The 23588-nt window shown below is 40.7% G+C and overlaps 1 protein-coding gene across 1 annotated transcript in view; it reads right to left on the bottom strand.

Annotated features, from left to right (window-relative positions):
• Window positions 1-22063, bottom strand: part of PKP2 (plakophilin 2) — a 92163-nt gene extending 70100 nt beyond the window's left edge. The window contains exons 1-3 of the mRNA XM_018048314.1: window positions 21769-22063; window positions 6487-6599; window positions 5445-6124 (exon numbers count right to left, since the gene is read on the bottom strand). Of these exons, the coding sequence (XP_017903803.1) occupies window positions 5445-6124; window positions 6487-6599; window positions 21769-21982 (1007 nt within the window). The 5' untranslated portion in view covers window positions 21983-22063. The remainder of the gene's footprint in view (window positions 1-5444; window positions 6125-6486; window positions 6600-21768) is intronic.

The following is a 23588-nucleotide window of genomic DNA, read 5'->3' as shown; positions in this document are numbered from 1 at the left end:
AAAGACTCTGATGCTGGGAGGGATTGGGGGCAGGAGGAGAAGGGGACGACAGAGGATGAGATGGCTGGATGGCATCACTGACTCGATGGATGTGAGTCTGAGTGAACTCCGGGAGTTGGTGATGGACAGGGAGGCCTGGCATGCTGCAATTCATGGGGTCGCAAAGAGTCGGACACGACTGAGCAACTGAACTGAACTAATGCAAAAGCATCACTCTTTTGTTCTTTGAATTCCTATAGACACTAGTACAATCTAGCACTTGATGTGTCTTATTTTCTTCTTTACAGATCTTCTCTGCTGCTGCTAAGTCACTTCAGTTGTGTCCGACTCTGTGTGACCCCATAGACAGCAGCCCACCAGGCTCCCCCATCCCTAGGATTCTCCAGGCAAGAACACTGGAGTGGGTTGCCATTTCCTTCTCCAATGCATGAAAGTGAAAAGTAAAAGGGAAGTCGCTCAGTTGTGTCCGACTCTTCGTGCCCCCATGGACTGCAGCCCACCTGGCTCCTCAGTCCATGGGAATCTCCAGGCAAGAGTACTGCAGTGGGGTGCCATTGCCTTCTTCCACAGATCTTTTCTAGACCTTCATATATCTCATTAAATTTTTATCTCTATGGTGCTTACCGAAGTGCTGGGTACGGCGAAGCAACCTAATATTCATTTGCTGAACCACCAGTCCGTTATATGTACAGAAATAATATTTTCTTTTTTTTCTTTTTTTTTCAGAAATAATATTTTCATAAAACTGATTACAGTGTTTTACTTAGCCATTTCTTAAATCTTTTTCAATAGTCTGATTTAGAGCAGCTACTGACTATCTATCTTCTACTCCAGTGTTTTGATTTTCAGCTACATTAGAAACTGGTCAGCCATTCTTCTTTTAGAAACAAAGACCCATGGTTTAATATCTTCTGTCATTATGCAGGATTACAGTTTTAGAGAGTATAGTTTTATTCCTATTCTATAAGGAATGTTCCACAAATGTGAAAGAACACTTCTTCACATGTGGGACTTTGTGAAAAAATTGAATTCCATATATAGGCACTGGATAGAGCTTGAAATGTGAGACACTGCAAGGCATAGGAAAGCAGAGCATGTGTTCTCAGGGGGCAGCCTGGGGAACTGAAGTGAGCCATGGGACACATCAAAGGAGGAAGAGAACCAGATATGGATGCCACCTTGATCATTATAGGAAGTATCCCTGACCCCCTTTCCTTTCCATACATAGCAACATATTCAAGAAGTGGTCATTTCTATGATTTCTGTTCTCTAGGATGGCAACTTTGGGAATCATCAAGAATAGATTTCTTGCCCTTTATTTTAAATTTCTTGATCCCAAGTATTTCTCCTATTCTTGGAACATGATTAATTATTGTAATAAAATTTTTTTCTATTAAAACAATAACTCAAAATTAGAGGGAGAGCAGACAGGTAAATGAATAACCACAATGTATTATTCTGTAGTAGAGACATCCACACAGCGCAATTATCTGGAGCACCTAGTTGCCGAGGTAAGTGGTCAGGTGGTAACCGAGGTAAGTCTAGAATCATGTTTAGCCAGCCAAAAAATAGCTGCTGGGAAGAAATAGATTAGGTAGGTAGATAAGAAAAGAAGGAAGAAAGAGGGAAAGAAAGGAAGGAAAGAAAAAAAGGCACAAAGATAAAAAGAAATAAAATCAGTGAATCAATACTTTTCATCTCAAAGAAAGGCAATGCCAAAGAATGTTCAAACTACTATACAATTCTGCTGATTTCACATGCTAGCAAGGTAATGCTCAAAATCCTTCAAGTTAGGCTTCAATAATACATGAACCGAGAATTTCCAGATATAAAAGCTGGATTTAGAAAAGGCAGAGGAACCAGAGAACAAATTGCCAACATCTGTTGGACCATAGAAAAAGCAAGAGAGTTTCAAAACACATCTAATTCTACTTCATTGACTGTGCTAAAGCCTTTGTGTGGATCACCACAAACTGTGGAAAATTCTTCAAGAGATGGGAATAACAGACCACCTTACCTGTCTCCTGAGAAACCTATATGCAGGTCAAGAAGCAACAGTTAGAACTGGACATGGAACAATGGACTGGTTCAAAATTGGGAATATACACCAAGGCTGTATATTGTCACCCTGCTTATTTAACTTATATGCAGAGTACATCAGGAGAAATGCTGAGCTGGATGAATCACAAGCTGGAATCAAGACTGTAGGGAGAAAAATCAGTAAGCTCAGAAATGCAGTTGATACCACTCTAATGGCAGAAAGCACAAAAGAACTAAAGAGCCTCTTGATGAAAGTGAAAGAGGAGAGTGAAAAAGTTGGCTTAAAACTCAACATTCAAAAAACTAAGATTGTGGCATCTGGTCCAATCACTTCATTGCAAATAGAAGGGAAAAAAAATGGAAGCAGAGACAGATTTCATTTTTTGGCTCCAAAATCACCGTGACTGCAGCCATGAAATTAAAAGATGCTTCCTCCCTGGAAGAAAAGCTATGACAAACCTAGACAGCGTATTAAAAAGCAGGGACATCCATTTGCTGACAAAGGTCCATATAGTCAAAGCTATGGTTTTCCAGTAGTCATATATGGATGTGAGAGTTGGACCATAAAGAAGGCTGAGCGCCAAAGAAATGATGCTTTCAAACTGTGGTGCTAGAAAAGACTCCTGAGAGTCTCTTGGTCAGCAAGGAGGATCAAACCAGTCAACCCTTAAGGAAATCTACTCTGAATATTCACTGGAAGGACTGATGCTGAAGCTGAAGCTTCAATACTTCAGCCACCCGATGTGAAGAGCCATCTCATTGGAAAAGACCCTGAAGCTGGGAAAGATTGATGGCAGGAGGAGAAGGAGGGAGATGGAGGATGAGATGGTTGAATGGCATCACTGACTTAATGGACATGAGTTAGAGCAAACCCTGGGAGATAGTGAAGGGCAGGGAAGCCTGGCATGCTGTAGTCCATGGGGTTGCAAATAGTCGGACACAACTTAGCAACTGAACAACAACAAGAAAAGCAAGAGGTTCAAGGTGGTTTGAGTGTTCAGGCATGTTTTTGGGGATGGTGACGATGAAGGGTGAAAAAGAGTAGAAAGAAATCAGACTAGAGTGTAAGCGGAGGTGGAAACATGGGCCTTGTGTGCCATGCTAAAAAGCACAAAGGTTTGGTGGAATTATGGGAAGATTATAAGTTGTGGAGAGGAATCATCAGAGTTTCAAAGATCAATCTAACAGTTTTAGAGAATGGTTGAGAGCAAGACCAGAGGCAGAGAGACCTATGCAATAGAGACAGAAAGAGGGTAAAAATTTATGACCCATTAAGGAGTTAAAAATAATAGCTTGGTGATATGTAACTATGAAGGGAAAAGACAAGAATGACTCCCAGGTTTGTAAATGACAGGACTTTAGTATGAGGAGATGGTCAGGAATAGAAGGTAGGGAAGAGCTGATAAATTCAATTTTGAACATACTAAGTCCATGAGGTTGTTAGAAATATAAACAAATTTAGAGTTGAGGATAGAGGACAGAGATGAAAATGCAACACGGAATCACAGGATGTGAGTGCAGTATGCAGGGCCTCTTTAGAAGAGCACCAAGACCAAAACAGAAGGGTTGATGAAGATGACTTCCTTGGGCATGCAAAGAAGTCCTTGCAGGGAAGACTAAGGCATGGCTAGAAGAAACCAGGAGAAGCTGGTGTCCCGACAACCCAGGGAAGAGAGAATTTCACAGTTTATTAAATGCTGCCCACAGACTAATACAGGTGCTAATTATGTGTCTGCTTCAGATGTAGCATTAGAGCAGTCTTTGGTAGATCTGTGGGGAGTCTATTTCAAAAATGTTGGGGACTAAAGTCATACTTCAGTGAGTGGATGGCAGCACTCACTGCACTCACTGCAGTGGATGGGAAGTGACAAGGTGGTGGAAGCATGAGGACAGAGATGGAAGAAGAGAAGAGTGCCAGCTGTGCAGAAGGTGAAGCAATAGTTCTGTTACTGTTAGAATCATTTCATTAAAACTGACCAAGGACAAATCTTACAATATAGCAGGCATTTAATACATCTTGTGGAGAAGGCAACGGCACCCCACTCCAGTACTCTTGCCTGGAAAATCCCATGGACAGAGGAGCCTGGTAGGCTGCAGTCCATGGGGTCACTAAGTCAGACACGACTGAGCAACTTCACCTTCACTTTTCACTTTCATGCATTGGAGAAGGAAATGGCAACCCACTCCAGTGTTCTTGCCTGGAGAATCCCAGGGACTGGGGAGCCTGGTGGGCTGCCATCTATGGGGTCGCACAGAGTCGAACATGACTGAAGTGACTTAGCAGCAGCAATACATCTTGAATTATCAATTTAAAAGAACTGATCAGCTTTTCCCTCCATAAATAATTACCTCATGCATTTTTCTTTTTATAAGTGTGTCCATATTGACAAAGATCTACTTTCTAAAGAAATGTTATGTCTCATATTAATTTTATTTTATAAAAAATATTTCTTGCTTCAAGATTAGATTAGCCCTAAAATCTTTTCTCACCGGTGCCTACCTAATCAATGAGAATACTGCACAATTTCACTTAAAGGGATGATTAAAGGTAATAATTTCCATTAACCAACTTCACAGGTTTAAAAAAAGTCAAATATTTAATGTTTTACCATAATGATACATCATTATTTTAGTAGTTACTAAATGTAATCATCCATCCATTTCTCAACTTTTCTCTTAGTGAGTTCCTCAGTTTATGAAATTTGTGCTCCAGCATTAAACTTGAATGAAAGTTAAAGTTCCAAAAACTAGATTAGTCAAGCCATAACGTAAACAGGAGAGGCAAAGGAATGACTTTGAAACTTCAAGTATTTTAATTATTCAGTACTACAAAACAAAAACTCCGATAAATTCCTTATACACAGTCAAATAATATTGAATAAAATTATCAGGTATATCAAAGGAAAAGAGACATTTAGAAATTAGTTGCCTCTGATTAGCACTTCCTTTTTCAGTAGTGTTATCAAAACAGCATTTGTGGTTCACTTTTAACACCGGGAATAAACATTTTTGCCTTTTTCCTTCCTTTATTTCAAGGAATGATTGTGAAAAATGCATGTAATTATCCATTTCTTCCTCTACTTTGGAGTTAGCTCCATTCAAAGCAGATTTTCACATAACCAAGGGGTCAGGCCTCCCTTTAGCCATCGTCTAATTTGAAACAGATGGACTAAAAGCCACATTTCCCCGCAGAGCTGCCATACAAGCAGGTAGCTTGGCCCCTGTCCCTGAGGTAAATAGGCTTAATCTGTCAATTAGGCAGCGGCCTGAGAAGCCATTATTTTAATCACTTATCTCTGGAAGCCTTCCTCTGCAGCCCCAGAAGCGCCAGCTCACGCAGTTAAGGGCTGTGGGAACAGGATGTGCTGGCAGTGACAGCGCTGCAGATTGAGAAGGGGACTCACCCAGACTGGGCCTCGGCGAAAGCGCTTCTCTCGGCGGCGAGCATGACCCCACTTCCTCCTGCCGCCACCTGGCCCACGGTCATGTGCGGCCTCCTCCCGCCCGCCTCGGCTTCCCTCAGTGTGCGGGTGCTGTGGAAGGAGCTCTGATTCCAGGACGACCGCTCTGCCCGGCCCTGCGTGCCCGGCGGCATGGGCGCCGGCCTGGCCTGCCCCGCGGCGAGTCCCGCAGTCACGTAGTTCTCCTTCTCCAGGAGGTTGCCCAGGCTGTGGCTGGTCCCAGGCCTGGGGTAGGTAAGCACTACCGGGTGGACAGGGGCGCCGTCAAATTCGGCTTCGTTCACAGACCCGTACTGGTAGCGCCTGTTGTAGGTGTCGTAGTGACGCTGTCTGCCCACTGCCCCGGAGTGGCTGAAACCTACAATTTCTGAGCGGGCGTAGCGAGGCGGCACGAGAAGCGTGGACCTCCTGCTCTCTTGGTGCCGCAAGGTGTGCCCGGCCTGGCTTCTCTGGCTGTACTGGTGCTCGCTGTGTGCGTAATGAGCCCTCTCAGGGCTGCTGTCTGGGGAAATCTCAAGTCTCCTTAGAGGCTGCCTGAAGAACCTTTCCTCCACCGACTTCTGGGAGCTGTACTGAGAAGCTCCTCTTCCCCGGCGACCTTCATAAGTGGGAGCTGTGCCTGTCTGCACAAAAGAGAAATAAAATTTAAATGAGGCATGAATCAGTTTTCATCTTTGTTGAAGATCAATTATCCTAGGACTATTACACAAGATGTTGGTTTCTCTAAATCACATGGAGAAAGTCGGCTCCCTTCTGGGTAAAATCTGTTTTTAACAAGACTTGGTTGTCTAGTTATTCGCACCAGGATTTGATACTGTTTAAAGTTTCCAGTTTTCCATGATGTCCACACAAAACCAATCTTCTTATAATACATTTAGGAAATGGTAATACTTGAGAACGGTACACATTAAAAAATAACTCATAGAAGTTTTAAAATGTTTACTTGGTATTTTAATAACTATGGTTCTATTCTTTGGTATCCTACCTTTAGCAAGTCATAGGTTTTAGTAACAGGGGAACGCACACCAGCAAAATCATTTTCAACCAAGTGTAGATTGTAGACATATTCAGGAACACTGCTAGTTCGGTGAAGATTTCCTGAAAGCAAACAAAATAAGTGGGCCAATCAGTGGTGGTGGTGGTTTAGTCGCTAAGTTGTGACCGACTCTTGCGACCCCATGGACTGTAGCCTGCCAGGCTCCTGTGTCCATGGGATTCTCCAGGCAAGAATATATAACAATAGTATATTTTAAATTTAAGTAACTAAAGTCAGTGACAAGTATTAGGTTTATATTAGTGTTTTTCAGTGTTAGGTTAACATGGGGCTTCCCAGGTGACGAAATGGTAAAGAATCTGCCTGCTAATGCAGCAGATGCAAGAGATGTGGGTTCGATCCACGGGGTTGGGAAGATCCCCTGGAGTAGGAAATGGCAACCCACTCCAGTATTCTTACCAGAAGGTTCCATGAACAGAAGAGCCTGGCAGGCTAGAGACCATGGGGTTGCAGAATCAGACACAACTGAGCATGCATGCAATACAAGGCAAGGTTAATATGACCCTGGAATGTGGCAAATGATCACAAGTTCTGGCAACATCCTTCACAAGCTTTTCAAAATAAAAGCTGAATTAAAAATAAAATTAAAACTTTTTTTTTTTGAGGAAAGGGAAGAAAGGAGAGAGGAGATTTTCACAAAAATCTAAACGTTTATTACAATCCTGAAGAATTTGGAAATCACTCCGTTGGCTTACATGGTTTGTACTATAAAAGCTCAGTTTCTGTAAGTTAAGAGGAATACCCACGGCAGAACTCTGAAGTTTCCTGAGAGAATGTAGGTGAGGCAACAAATATAATGGGTCAATGTATTCAGACAAACATGGGTCAGTTTGAAAAATGCCAACTCTGGGCCTGGGGCATTAGGCAATGTGAGAGTCAGGCAGGAGAGGGAATCCACTTCCACACCAAAAAAGAACTGGTGACTGGTTCTTAGTTTGGGGTTTAACAGATAGCCTGTTCCTGCAAATGCTGCACAGGAGACAAGCCCTTCCTGCCCCGGTCTGTGGGGACTACAGGGACTCTCAAGCAAATTTTTTGTTGTTTAGTTGCTAAGTTGTGTCAGACTCTAACTGGGGCACATCTTAAAATACTCTTTGAGCTTCAAATGTCTTAAAAAGCTTCCCGTTTTTTAATCAGTTCTTTTGTAATCTCCCACTGCTTTACAAAAAAATAAAAATAAAAAAGCCAAAAAACTAATCAAAATAATCAAATAGCTCTAAAACTTAGGTAATTTCTAATTTCCTAATGTTAACCAAAATTACTGTCACATAGCATTCTTTTAGAAATTAGAGGAAAAATAAAATAGTAAATTAACTCTTCTAGGCTTCAGAGACTCGTGAAAGATGTTGGTAATAAAATAACACAGGTAGACCCTTTCCAATACAACTAGAACATACCAACATACTTTCCCAATAAATTGTTAGAGTCTAACTAAATATATTCTCAAGTTATTTTGACGGAGAGGTAGAATGGAGAGTGTTGTTGTCAAAAAGCTAAAAAAGTAAGAATCCATCCCAGATTATTTTTGTACATGTGTTTTATTTCCTGGAGCCAAGTAATCTGGCTAGTAAACATGTTTCAGGCCTCAAGGGGTCCTGGGGAAGACAGCTACAGGCTTGTAAGTATCACCCTAAAGATCGGGGGTGTTGAGCAAAGGTACACAGCTGTTTGGAGAAGGCAATGGCACCCCACTCCAGTACTCTTGCCTGGAAAACCCCATGGACGGAGGAGCCTGGTAGGCTGCAATCCATGGGGTCGCTAAGAGTAGGGCACGACTTGAGCGACTTCACTTTCACTTTTCACTTTCATGCATTGGAGAAGGAAATGGCAACCCACTCCAGTATTCTTGCCTGGAGAATCACAGGGACGGAGGAGCTTAGTGAGCTGCCGTCTATGGGGTTGCACAACTGAAGCGCCTTAGCAGCAGCAGCAGCAGACAGCTGTTTCCAGGGGCTTGATTTCTTCTCAAGAGTTAGCACAAGGTCAGGCAGCCCCTTAATTTTAACTTCAATGTCAGAAGAAGCCTAGAACTTGGACACTGGAAGGAAAATCTTCTGTACGAACCCATATCAAAAGCTGTGAGAGGCTTAAGTACTCAGTTCTCAGTGTCTGCCTGAGGTTCCTGCTCAGGCTGTCTGTAGTCCCCAACTCAGGTCTCACTGTTCCTTCTCTCGCCCCTACCCCCACCCCCGACTATCAGGGAGGTAATGCTGCAAGGAAGAGTCCCACCCATGTGGGAAAGGAGGCTAAATGTTTGGCTTACATTCTTAACTCAACATTGTTGCTGTGGGTGGTAAGGCTTTTTAAAGCAACATGGATTAACACCTTAAACTGCAAGATTACTTTTAAGGAACTCAAATTATTTTATTTTATACTTTGTGATGCAGAATTAGCTATTATCATATCCCTTTAAAAGAGGGAAACTTAAATTCAGTTCAGTTGCTCAGTTGTGTCTGACTCTTTGCGACCCCATGGATTGCAGCATGCCGGACTTCCCCGTTCATCACCAACTCCAGGAGCCTACTCAAACTCATGTCCATCCAGTTGGTGATGCCATCCAACCATCTCATCCTCTGTCATCCCCTTCTCCTCCCACCTTCAATCTTTCCTGGCATCAGGTTCTTTTCCAATGAGTCAGTTCTTTGCATCAGGTAGCCAAAGTATTGGAGTTTCAGCTTCAGCATCAGTCCTTCCAATGAATATTCAGGACTGATTTCCTTTAGGATTGACTGGTTTAATCTCCTTGCAGTCAAAGGGACTCTCAAGAGTCTCAACATCATAGTTCAAAAGCTTCAATTCTTTGGCTCTCAGCTTTCTTTATGGTACAACATCCATACATGACTACTGGAAAAACCATAGCTTTGACTAGACGGACAATTGTTGGCAAAGTAAATGTCTGCTTTTTAATATGTTGTTTAGGATGGTCACAACTTTTCTTCCAAGGAGCAAGAGTCTTTTAATTTCATGGTTGCAGTGACCCACCATCTGCAGTCATTTTGGAGCCCCCCAAAATAAAGTCTGTCACTATTTCCATTGTTTCCCCATCTATTTGACATGAGTTGATGGGACCGGATGCCATGATCTTAGTTTTCTGAATGTTGAGTTGTAAGCCAACTTTTTCACTCTTCTCTTGCACTGTCATAAAGAGGCTCATTAGTTCTTCTTTGCTTTCTGCCATAAGGGTGGTGTCATGTGCATATCTGAGGTTATTGATATTTCTCCCAACAATTTGATTCCAGCTTATGCTTCATCCAGCCCATCATTTTGCATGTTATACTCTGCATGTAAGTTAAATAAGCAGGGTGACAATATACAGCCTTGACGTACTCCTTTTCCTATTTGGAACCAGTCTGTTGTTCCATGTCCAGTTCTAACTGTTGCTTCTTGACCTGTATACAGATTTCTCAAGAGGCAGGTCAGGTGGTCTGGTATTCCCATCTCTTTCAGAATTTTCCACAGTTTATTGTGATCCACATAGTCAAAGTCTTTGTCATAGTCAATAAAGCAGAAATAGATGTTTTTCTGGAACTCTCTTGCTTTTTCGATGATCCAACAGATGTTGGCAATTTGATCTCTGGTTCCTCTGCCTTTTCTAAATCCAGCTTGAACATCTGGAAGTTTATGATTCACATACTGTTGAAGCCTGGCTTGGAGAATTTTGTGCATTACTTTACTAGCATGTGAGATGAGTGCAACTATGTGGTAGTTTGAACATTCTTTGGCATTGCGTTTCTTTGGGACTGTAATGAAAACTGACATTTTCCAGTCCTGTGGCCAATGTGGAGTTTTCCCAATTTGCTGGCATATTGAATGGAGCACTTTCACCTCATCATCTTTTAGGATTTGAAACAGCTCAACTGGAATTCCATCACCTCTCCTAGCTTTGGTCATAGTGATGCTTACTAAGGCCCACTTTCATTTCCAGGATGTCTGGCTCTAGGTGAGTGATCACACCATTGTGATTATCTGGGTTATGAAGATCTATTTTGTATAGCTTTTCTGTGTATTCTTGCCACTTCTTCTTAATATCTTCTGCTTCTGTTAGGTCCATACCATTTCTGTCCTTTATTGTGCCTATCTTTGCATGAAATGTTCTCTCAAATTTTCTTGATGAGATCTCTAGTCTTTCCCATTCTATTATTTTCCTCTATTTCTTTGCATTGATCACTGAGGAAGGCTTCTTCTCTCTCCTTGCTATTCTTTGGAACTCTAGATTCAAATGGGTATATCTTTCCCTTTCTCCTTTGCTTTTCACTTCTCTTCTTTTCACTGCTATTTGTAAGGCCCCCTCAGACAACCATTTTGCCTTTTTGCATTTCTTTTTCTTGGGGATGGTCTTCATCACTGCCTCTTGTACAATGTCAAGAACCTCCATCCATAGTTCTTAAGGCATTCTATCAGATCAAATCCCCTGAATCTATTTGTCACTTCCACTTTATAATCATAAGGGATTTGATTTAGGTCATACCTGAATGGTCTTGTGGTTTTTCTTACCTTTGTCAATTTAAGTCTGAATTTTGCAATAAGGAGTTCATGATCTGAGCCACAGTCAGCTCCTGGTCTTGTTTTGCTGACTGTATAGAGCTTCTCCATCTTTGGCTGCAAAGAATATAATCAATCTGATTTTGGTATTGACCATCTGGTGATGTCCATGTGTGGCGTCTTCTCTTGTGTTGTTGGAAGAGGGCGTTTGCTCAAAGCCAACTTAAATTACTTGCTTTAAATTGCAAAGAGACTTACTATCAGGTTTGAACTCTGGGTTCATCCTTTCCACTGATCTTTAGTATTGATCTCTACTATTTGATTGTATTGTGGCTCTTCTGAAATTGTCATTTATCAAATCCCTGGAGGAATTATCATCAGTTTTTTATGAGAACCAAAACAATCATTCTCTTTCCTCTAGAACCTTTACCTGGACAACTCCAAATACTCTGTAAGTTTTTAATTTGTTGACATAAATCCTTATAAGGAAGTTCTTCTGTTTTCAGATGAATGAATTGAGACTGATTTACTGGTTCCCAAAATAACTACAAGGTAGTTGGTAACAGGGAGTAAAATAAGATTAGATCTTTAAACCACAGACTCTCTTCCTATGCAAGAAGAGTTGTAACTCTTGATATTCAAACTGCAGGATGGCTCAATAGATAGTTTCTCTGGTTAAAAGGCCAATCTTAAACAATAAATAATGCACATTATTTGCCTAGGCAGTCATGAGTTTGAGATCAGTATAGGGGAGTAATGAATTAGCAGCTGTGATGTAAGATTTAAAAAATATTTTGAACTGGCTGGAATTAAAAAATATTAATCAGGATGGAAACAAATCTCTTTAAGGCAAATCATTATTTTCCGTTCACTCAGAGGATAAAACACATAATAATATAGTCATATTATATAGTCATATAATATAGTCATGGCTGAACATATAACTCAGCCATGCCCTTCTCCAAAAACAGAAATAAGAAAGCAACAAAAACATATTATACATGCAGGTACATACTGCTTTAAATAAATCCAACATAAAAATTCATATTTTGTAACATGGAAAATCAGGTCATGCCCTTATTTCAAAGGACTTGTTTACATCACAAAAGGACATGGGTATCTTCTTTAAACTGAAATAATCTGAGGCCCCCAACTCTACTACTTTCTGTATGTCTTGACAAATTACCTACATTTATTTCCCATAATTCCACCTATTAACAGAGTTGGTGAGAGACATTTATCCAAGAAAGCATATATTCAATGCTTTTAAAATTGTAAAGCAACATGCAAAAATTAGATAAGGCTTTAAAAACAGAATTTGGATAAGAAAATTTGTATTTCACACATTTTCATGAATTAATCTGTTGTAGAAAGAGGGATAAACTGGTTTGCATGCTTTAATTCACACTGTATTGTATCTAAGAGTTTTTATTCAGGTATTGAATTTGGCTTTTTCTGGTTATTTTGATTGACCCAGCCATTGAGGATGATCACAATGACATTATTGTGGTTTTAAATAGTCATTCATATAATGTGCTTTTGCTATTTCCTAAAAAGGCAATGATTTATAGTCACTATTTCAAATTAATACTCACTCAGGCAACATTATCCAAACTGTTTCTTATAAGAGCACTGCAGACATCTATGGAGCCCAATTTAAGGAACATGAAGGAGGAAGTTACAGAACTCAGTCCTCCTCAAATAACAAGCAATTCAGATCAAAGCAGTTGCGGGGGCAGGGTAGGAGGGTGAGAGTTGGGGGGGTTGGTTTTGATTCCAAATGGCTTAGAGGACTGCAGAGGTGTAGACCTCACAGGAAATGTAATTTTCTCTCTTTCCAATTCTGAATGTTAATCGGAATGATGTGATCCCAAAGCAGCTGTTCATGGGAAAACATCTTGGTTTCTGGTCATCTATGCAAGTATTGTCCAAGATAATGAAATACTCTTAGAGTTAAAAATTGAAAATTAATTTCTATAATCAATTCTTTCTTTGTAGCTTTTGTGACCAGCTTTATTACCTAATTGGTTAAATGTAATACTTTATTTATATATATTACATATATATAAATGTCTATTTGGTTAAATTTAATACATTGATTTGTATATATTATAGATAAATAAATCTAGTACATTTATTATATTGAAGGACAGGATAGCCTAGCATGCTGCAGTTCATGGGGTCGCAGAGTCGGACATGACTTAGCAATTGAACAACAACAATGTATGTATGAAATTAAATCGACAAGTCTCTAATTATGACTCTATTACCTGTATCTGGGCACATTAAAAAAAAATCAAACACAGCTTCCTTTATGGCAAGCATTAACAGGTGATACAGTTGCTAAACAAACACCTTTAAATAGCTTGTGTTTATTAGAGAGATGAGAGTAGCATTCACATTCAGAAAAGCATCTTGTTTTTAAGCCTCCAGCACTCTCTGCTGCTGCTGGTGCTGCTGCTAAGTCGCTTCAGTTGTGTCCGACTCTGTGCGACCCCATAGATGGCAGCCCACCAGGCTCCTCCATCCCTGGGATTCTCCAGGCAAGAACACTGGAGTGGGTTGCCATTTCCTTCTCCAATGCATGAAAGTGAAAAGTGAAAGTGAAGTCGTGTCCGACTCCTAGCGACCCCATGGACTGCAGCCCACCAGGCCCCTCCGTCCATGGGATTTTCCAGGCAAGAGCTACGCATGTTGAAAAACTGATTTGGTTCACATTCAACTCTAAAAGAAGAATGTGTAGAGATGGCGGTATAATAAATTCCCATGAAAACAGGTACTCATAGAAATCAGTATGTGTTCACTACCGGTGTTGATTTAAATGCTACAATTTATTGTGCTCAATCACAGACAGTTGCCTTCACTGTGTGAACTCACAATGGTCTTTTGAATGGAAAGAGACTAGACTCTGGAAGTCTAAAAGCTATCACCTTCTTCTCTTTGGTCTTTTCACAGCAACCTCTGGGGAACAACATCTCTCTTTCTCCACATACCTTAAAAAAGATTTAACTACATGACGTCTTGAAACTTATTAGAAGGAATCTGTATAGCAGTTCATATTTAAAAAGCTCCTTAAAATCATTTACTAACAAAAGTAGGTACTAAAAGAAAACACAAAATAGGACCCATCAAGAACCAAATGGACTTCCCTGGTGGCTTGGATGGTAAAGAACCTGCCTGCCAATGCAGGAGACATTAACAGACTCAGGTTTGATCCCTGGGTTGGAATGTTCTCTTGGAGAAGGGAATGGCTACCCACTCCAGTATTCTTGTCTGGAGAATTCCATGGACAGAGGAGCCTGGTGGGCTACAGTCCATGAGATTGCAAAGAGTTGGACACGACTGAGTGATTAACTCTTTCAGTTTCACTGAGTTAGTGAAGAACTTTTCTTTGTCTGTGTGGTCATGTAACATAGAATTCATTTTCCCTGACTTAACATTAAAAAAAATTATTTCTTTTACTTTCTGTTTTTACTTTCTAAGAAAAATATATTCATGAAAACCACAATTCTACAACCCTGTTACACAACTCAGGTAAGCACTTGCTCAGGCTGGAAAATGAGTGGAATTTGTTGGTTGAAAAAACTATGGTAAAGAATTGTTTTAAAGAAGACTAGAGTCTATTAATGTCTTGCATTATGAAAATATTAACAAAACGTGGTGGTGCTATAAATGACCAGTTAAGAAAGCTCACATGATCAACCCTGAGGAACAACTGAGTGTATTGAGTATACAGTTGGAAAGTACTGGCTATGAGTTCTTACCAAGTGGAATATGCCAGGAGTCAGTGTTGGCAGTACAGTGGTGACCACAGCTGGCTTCAAAGTTGAGTATGCCAGAGACAGACCAACAATCCTGGCAGAAAGGGCCTTGAACTCCGAGTGCCACTGTGTCACTAGTCATTGGCTATCACCCATTAATATACTAACCAGCCGCCAGAAGTCCTTATTTTTTAGGAGTCCCTTTATGTAGTTTATGATACCATTCTATGACATTTTTGAGGTATTCCTCAAATTACTGCTTTCAGTTCAGTTCAGTTCAGTCGCTCAGTCGTGTCTGACTCTTTGCGACCCCATGAATCGCAGCACGCCAGGCCTCCCTGTCCATAGATAACCACAAAACACACATTTAAAAGTTCCTTCTATGCTGCAGGTATCTATATCATATACTTTGAGTAGCCATATGTTATTATAAAATGTGATTATAAACTGGTAATTTAGCATACTGGTAAAATACTAAGTAGATACATCCTGGAATTTTTTAAATCTATAGGAATTCCTATAATTTATCACCATACTTTTTTACTTATAAAAAAGTATAAAGTTTTATAAAAACTTATAAAAATTTATCACCAAACTGTTTTACTTATAAAACTTTAGAACTGCAATGACAAATAACACATTATACTCACAATGATGCAACTAATAGTCAAATAGATGAATTTATAGAACTTTTTCCTTTAAAAAACTCTACCAGTTTTGGTAGTAACTCTTAAATCATGATATTTCTACTGCCTCTCACTTGCCAGTGCTAACCTCTTCTCTCCCAGCTGATTCATAACTTCTGTCCCTTCTTTAAATCCACCAAATCTGCCAGATGTATTTTCAGAAAACCCCTGCATATTTCATGTTTCTCCCCTTTGAAACATCTTGTTTGACTCACAGTGATCAAATCTTTAACTTGGATCTTTAACTCGACACTATGAGGTGGAGGGATGAGGGAAAGCTGCCTATACAGGGGCACAAACTGAGCTGAGTTTTGAGGGGCATGTAAGAGTTAAGCCAGCCAAGAGAAGGGAAGGGGGAGTCAGAGTAGTAGTAGGGAGAGGAATTGAGCAAGATAAACTGCTGGCGTTTGGTTGTGTGCCAGAATAGTGGTGATAGGACCAAGTTTGAGAAGATGCAGGCATCAGAGCGCAGAGAACTTGAAATGCCATGCTGAATAAGGAATTTCACTCCTGTAGAGAACAGCAAGAAACTGAAGCATTTAAATCAGGAAATGGAGCGCTGAGATTAGAAACTTTACTACCTAGGTGGAGAATGAATTGGAGTAAGGCCAGTAAAAGCAGGAAGAGGTCTTATGTTCCAAGTAAATTTTTACCTTCTTAATGTAGAATCCATCTTTTACTACCACTTCTGGCAGTCCTACATCAGAACTTGACATGTTAATGGATGATCAGTCAATATTTCCTTGTACATTCAAAATATCCTAGTTACACATATTCAATTTGCACTTAATCCTTCCTGTGGATCACCACAGTGGAGCCAAAATGGGAGGATGACAGTTGCTTTTGTCTTATGGATAGAAGGTGCTCAAATATTTCCTATTGTTTCTCTGTCATTCTGGAAATAAAGAGAGGAAGAAAAAAATTTCCCCGAAACATAGGCAGACTCTTTCTAAGTGATTAGAAAAGCTGAGTATGTTCATTGTGGCAAGGTTGATTCTACATCTGCATAATATATATTTACTGCCATTCTGTTATCTTTTTGGTGTGTCTATTTTTCTGTAATATTTTGATATTCTATAATAAGTTATTATGATCTGTCAAGAAAAGTTTAAATTTATATTCCTCCTTCAAAAGAAAAGGTCATCAAGATACAATAATTCTGATGTGATCTTCCTCACCACCATCCTGTGACCATACTAGTGAGATTTAAGATTTAGTGGGAATAATTTATTAAGCTTCTAGTGAGTAGGATTTTCTTCTGGATATCAAGGAGTTGCAGAACTTTGGTTATGATGCTTTGGCCAATTAATACTTTTAAGCCTAAAGCTGACTACTCCAAGAACACAAGCATGTAAATTCTTTTAATGGTAATAGCAAGCTGTGTTTTCAAACGCTCAAGTTCTTTTTTCTGAATATGTATTTTCATTTAAGTCTACATATTGAATGGGCTCCTCAGCTCATCTTTAAGCACTTTGCTTAATAACAGAGCGACTGTATTTATGTCCTATATCTGGTCTGCATTAATGGAATTACACAAAAGATACACAATAGATTTTTCAATAATTCTATTCTAAAAGGACCTGAAATTCTGCTTATTGTTCTTATCCTAATAAGTCAGAGGATGGTTCACTCTAATACAAAGATTAAATATTCTACTAATTGTAATTCTACTAATTGTCTATTCCCATTTGCAACACTCTTTTTACTATTTACCCTCCCAGAAGGAGTATGATATTTATGTCTTCATACATTTGTGTACATGCACAAAATAGCTGGAGTCCAACATTTACCTCAGAATGGTATAATTTAAAATTCTTGAATGTCATCTGAGATAGTACCAAATGATCTTGTTATAGATAATATTAATCAAGTCTGATATATAAATCCCAGAGGTTTTAGCAACATATTTGTTATTTATATTTCATTATTATCAAAGATATGCTTGTTCTCTCAGGAAATCTTAAAAAAAGTTTCTAATAATTTCTATTGATCAGACCAGAAACTCAATTTGAATATAAAATTAATGTTAACTGTTTGAAGATAATATGTATAGCCTTATTTTAATACACAGGAAAAAATTTAAAGCTGATATCCAAAACAGTTAGGAGAAGGTGAAAAACATATGCCTAGAATTTCTAGCTCAAGGGGGCTACCCTGTGTTCTCATGACTGGAACTTACTAACACAGGGCATAAATAACATTAATGCAGTCTTTAAAAAGTCTAAGTGAACAGCTGTCTTCTCTTAAGGTAATTTCAGATACCTTATCTGGGACAGAGCAATGTACTTTTATAATCAAACACTGTTACATTTCAATTGACTCTGAGGCATCGCTACTCATGCCCTCACTCAAGACCTTATCCATAAAAGATGTGTTGTCACCATTATCTAGGGATGAGGAGTTAATTTTTTTTGTAATCACCATGTTGTTAACATTCTATATCCTTTGACTAATTATAATTGGAAGAATTTCTGAAAAAAAACAACAACAACACTTTTTTTAATCCTTGCAATTGATCTGCTAGACATTAGGCTATATCATATATTAGGCAAACAAGGAAGTACATTAAATCAGGTGGCAGTACTGATACTTTACATTCACAGCAACACAGCCATGTTCCTGCTATCCCACCATCTAATTTTTTTTACTTCTCTCCAGAATTCTCCTACTTTGTAAAGGACTAGTCGCCTTGCTCCCAGAATTGCTTCATTCCTGGAATTCCTTTTTTGGCAACAAATAATTCACACAGGGTTTAAACAATGTCCAACAATCCTCACCCTCACCCCCCAGCCCCAATAATACCTATTAATTGCCTTTTTTGCTACCTTAGCCAATTTTCAGTCCTTTCCCCCCAAATCCTTCTGATTACAGGTATTCAAAACATCTTGGCAAGGAAAACCATTTAAGTAAACAGCATGCCTTTGGTTGATTTCCGAAGTTTCAATTTTTATTATGATATTGTTCATTGTGTTTAGAAGTATTACATATGATAACTTAAAACATGACTTCCTTACCCAGGCACCCAAGGGGGAACTGTTACAATAAGTAAAGTAGTAGTATTTTCAAAGTAAATGTAATAAATAGGATATGGACACTTAAAATTCTTCCCTTTGCTAATATAATAATGTACTTGCAATTCGTAAATGAGTTCTAACTTTTATAAAAAAAATTAAAATTTTCTACAATACAGACTCATCTCACAATGCTGCTATAGACCTCAGTTACGTCTCCCCACCCCTCAAGAGTTACAGCCAATTTTAAAATGTTCAACACAATTTAAAAATAACATCAAAAGTTAGAGTAATTTCCAATTAAACCACTCACTTATATAAAGGCATTAGAGAGAAGCTAACAAGTTAAAGAACCCTGCAGGGTATTTATCAACAAATCAGTCAGTATTTATCTCATCTCTGCTTTCAGAAGATTATCTGCTGGTTCAATCTTACAGGTATGTCAACAATTCAGAATTCTCCAGAGCCCTGGAGCTAAAAGCAGTTAACATTAGGGTCACTTCTTCCTGGAATTTATGTTGATACAGGATTCTCTCCAGACCACCACAGTTTCAACAGTCCCCTGTCTGTTTCAACTTTAGAGACAGGACAGTAACATTGAAACAACACTCCCAACCGTAAGAAGCCCCCAGACTTCTTCAAAGAACTTTAACAATATATACAAACCACCCCTGGTAATTGTTCCATAGTATGTTAATGCTAAATTCCTCGGAAGCTAATTTCCTCTTTGAGTCTCAGAAGCTTTGTTCCTCAGTTGGACTCAAGCAGTTACAGCAGAAGCATCATGACAGGGCCCTTTGTTCTACCATATCAATTCTGTGAACTGTGTAATATTCCTGCTGTTCCCCCTAGAACACTCTTCCTTCAACCCATTACCTATGTCCAATCCTACTGATTTTTTGAGACCTAAAATCCCGATTCCTCCAAGAAACTTTTCAAAATTCCCTCCAGATAATAGTCTAACTCATACTTCTAAACTTCATAATTTGTTGGCTGTTCTTCCTTTGAGTAGCTTGCCATTTTTTATTTGATTAACACATTTTTTAGAGAGCATTTTTCTTCTACAGACTTTGAACTCCTTGCTTTAAAGCAAAAAGAGTGTATGTTTATTTCAGCACCTGCAACAGTGCCCTGGATGAAGACTAGACACAACAGAAAGTTCTTGAATTCACCACACAACATGAATGCACCATTTTCAAGAGAAAAATCATGTGTGGGTTTGGAACTAAGCGTCCAATAAATGTTGAGAGACTGACAGACTTTTCATATGTGAAATGGATCCTCGCATCTATTTCATGTAACTATTTGAAGGATACAATAAAATGCAAACATAATCTTGAACAGGGTTAGGCACAGAGTAGACGCTCAGCAATGCTCCCTTTCCTTTTGTTCATTCCCTATTTTCACTGAATAGTTGATGTCTGCTTGCTCTTCCTCGCCATTCTCAAAGGGTAGGAAAAATATTTCATGTGCCTTCCTTGCGTTCCCCTATGCAGAAGCAGCTAGTCTGGCTCCAGTTTAGCACTGGATCCGCACAGACTAAAGGGGTACAATGATCTCACTGGTCAAAAACTGGCCTCAGTTGTCCTGGGATCTTTAGTCAGATTCCTAAATGTAAATTAGGTTCTTTTTTTCCATGTGCTATGGCAGTTCTGTGTCACTGAGATGTCTCCACTCTCTCAGAACTTTATCAATTATATTTAAAGGAAAAATGGGAATGGACCATAGACAGGCTTGGGTCTAATAAAAATCCTACTTTGTATTAATTACCAAAAAGCTTAACAACGTAACTGATGAGTAGTTTAAAAATTAAGGCTTGGGAGTTTTTCTGCTACTTACTATCTGTGGGAAATTGTTACTTAACTGCTTAGTAAAGCAACCTACCTCACAAGCATTGTTTTTTCCTGGAAACATAAATAACATAATGAATACACACCACAAAGTCCAATTCTTGGCACATAGTAGGCACACAATTATATCAACTCTAATCATTAAACAGCTTCTCTTTACCTTTCAAGTACATAAATATTGATTGCCTGACCCTTTAAAATTATTTTACACAAATGGAAAACAATACAGCCTCTCAGTTTCTGCTGTTTTAGATCTCTGATCTGGTCTGCAAGCATTTTTCTTTTTCCTAATCGATTCTACAGTTGTCATTTCTCCAGTTAATTTCCTAGACAAACAGTTCAACATTGCATGAAACAACTGGTAACCCAACTTAACTGTTTCTTTCCTCTTCTCTTTTCCATAACAAGCCTAGAATACTTTTATATTAAAAAATTAAACAACTAATAAAATAATTACTGGGGGGCTCTGATCATCTGACTTTTAGCAAGAGAGAAAAGGTATTTCACGTTCTCTAATTTTCAGAACTGGTTTGCCATCTTCTTCCCCTTCCACCTCCTTAACTATCAATTACTGAAAAAAAAAAAAAGAAAGAAAAAAAACCCACCAAACCTTGTTCACTTCCAAAGTTTAATTTTTTTTGTAAATACCAGCGCTGTACTCACGAGTGCGTTGGCGGGGCACAGCAAGCAAGGCAGGCGGGACTGCTGCTGGCCGGGTCAAAGTCCCCTTCTTTCTTCTCCTCTTCCTAGTCAACCCGCGGGGTGGTGTGATTGCTCCCCAGTCCAAAGTCTCCTACCTTTCACTTCCTAGATGAAACCACTCGCTCCATACACGAGGTGGAGTGCCCCGAAGTATCTAGGCAAGGCCCACAATCCCAATTTATAGGTTGTAGGAGAGCCAGTACTTTCAGGTTTTCTTTTTAAAAATATTAATGGAGGTCACAGATCCTTTAAAAATTTTAATAAAAGCTCGGGGCGCTTTCTCCCAGAAAAAAATGATTATATCAAATTTCTGCACAGAATTTCAAAGTGTTTACAAATTCCTGGAACCTTCAGATGAAGTCCCCTGGGGTGGAGGGCCTAGGGGAGTAGGTTAAGGAAGGGGTGAAAATCTTGGACTGAATTCTTTTCAAATATATATATATACACACGTATATGCATTTAATATACGTAGATACATACATGACAAATCTGAGTAAGAGGTAATTTTAAGAAAGAGTGCTTTTCCAAAGTAAGCTGGTTTGAGTCTGGAGGCACGACTGGCCGTACAATGGGCCGGCAACCAACAGGTGTGCAGAACCCGGGTCTTGCACCCTCAGGAAGAAGCAAGAGGAAGCAACCGGGCGCTGAGGGTGAACGGGGAGTAGGGAAGGGATAAAGGGCAGGATGAGGGCGGTGTAGGGGACAGCGGGGCTGCACTCACCGTTGCCCGCGAAACTGCGGCCCTTCCGGGCCAGGGTCTGCTGCACCTGCTCCTGGATCCGCAGGCTCTTGACCGCGTGGCCGCTGCTCCCCGCCAGCTTCAGCTTGGCCTCGGAGGGCAAAGCCAGGCTGGAGCTGTCCAGCTGCCCCAGGATCTGCTGGCCCAGGACTGTCCGGATGTAGCCGCACTCCGCCGAAGAGCCGGGAGCAGCCATGAGGCCGGAGCTGGGGACCAAGCCGCTCGCCTGCCGCGAGACCTGCGGGAGAAGCTGCGGCGGAGCCCGGGGGCACCCGTGCAAGCCCCGCCCCACCGCCCCGGCCCCGCCTCCGGCCCCGCCTCCGCGCCGGTGAGAGGCCGGAGCTGAGGAGAGCTGGGCCTTCGGAGGCCGGAGCTGGGTCTAAGGCAGGAGAGGGGCGCGGCTCTAGCGCGCCTAGCACTCGGCTAGGGAGCTGGGCCGAGCGGACCTCGCGCGCCGACACCTGGCGAGTTGAACTGCTCACGAGGAAGCGGGAGAGGGGCGCGGTCCGCCGTGGGGCGTGCACACTCTCCGAGTCACCTCGGATCCTGCGGGCCGGGGCCGCACCCCGCTCTCTATGCCTCGCCCGGCCTCCGCCTAGCCCTCGAGAACGACGTGATCTCCGCCTGACTGCCGGGGTCGACCTGCAGGCACTTGCTCCCTGGAGGGTCAGTGCTGTTCTTGGGCCGAGGTTTGCCTCTGGGATCTCCGAGGGAGTAGTCTGTCTGGTTCGTCAGGCTCTGTCAGACTGTTCGAAACATTTCCTGGATCTGAGATGAGAAGGGGTTATTTGATCAGGCTTAAGAAGGCAGTAGGAGGGAAATGTGCTGAGAAGACGATCTGTGTGAAATAAATGAGTTTTTAAAATAATTTTTTTCCCCCCTTCGTACAGTTTCAGGGACTGTCCTTTTTGCGCAGATGCAGTCCCGGAAACATATGTTCTTCCTTACTGAGAGTTTCTGTTTTCTCTTGCACATACACAAATTGTACCCAGTACACTCTTGCTCACCCACTCCTCTCTTATGAACACTCCCACACAGAGAAGCTCCGATAAGAGAGCAAGCACGCTTTCAATAGCTGATACTTTTAAAGTCCTTTTTATCCCTTTGTAGGGATCCCATGGAAGGAGTCTATGACTTTTCAGTCGTGTATTCCACAATGTATTGCTATTAGTTGTGTTTCACACTTCGTTAACTACAGAGAACATTGTTGAGCTAAACTCAACAGAAAGAGCCCTTGACCTTAAAGCTTTCAAATTAAGTCACTCATCCTGCTTTCCCTCTTTGGACTTGAGAGGCAGAAAGAAAAACATCTATCCCCGGTAATAAGATAAATTCCATTTGATTACTTGGGATTCTATGTTCACTCTACCTCAAATCACTGAGTTATTACAGAACCTCACTTATTCAGGTTTCTGGTGGCTAGAGAACACAGCTTCTCCCGTCTCCATTTTCCTATGGCATATCCTTTTGTCTTTACACACACACTTAAAGCACAGTATAAGGCCTTCCAGGGGATGAATAGGAAGTGAAGGGGCCCAAAGCCTGGACAACCGGAGTGGCGACAATTCTGCCATCCTTTCTCAGCTGGCCACATGGCTTAAGTGAAGCCATGTAGATGGTGGGTCTTCTATGCAATTCCTCCTATCCCAGTAAAGTGAAGTCGCTCAGTCATGTCCGACTCTTTGTGACCCCATGGACTGTAGCCTACCAGGCTCCTCTGTCCATGGGATTTTCCAGGCAGTGGATTGCCATTTCCTTCTCCAGGGGATCTTCCCAACCCAGGGATTGAACCCAGGTCTCCC

The sequence above is a fragment of the Capra hircus genome, chromosome 5 (genome assembly GCF_001704415.2).
Source record: "Capra hircus breed San Clemente chromosome 5, ASM170441v1, whole genome shotgun sequence".
Lineage (NCBI taxonomy): Eukaryota > Metazoa > Chordata > Mammalia > Artiodactyla > Bovidae > Capra > Capra hircus.
Note: the sequence above shows the minus strand (reverse complement) of the source record. Positions and strands in the feature narration are given on the sequence as shown.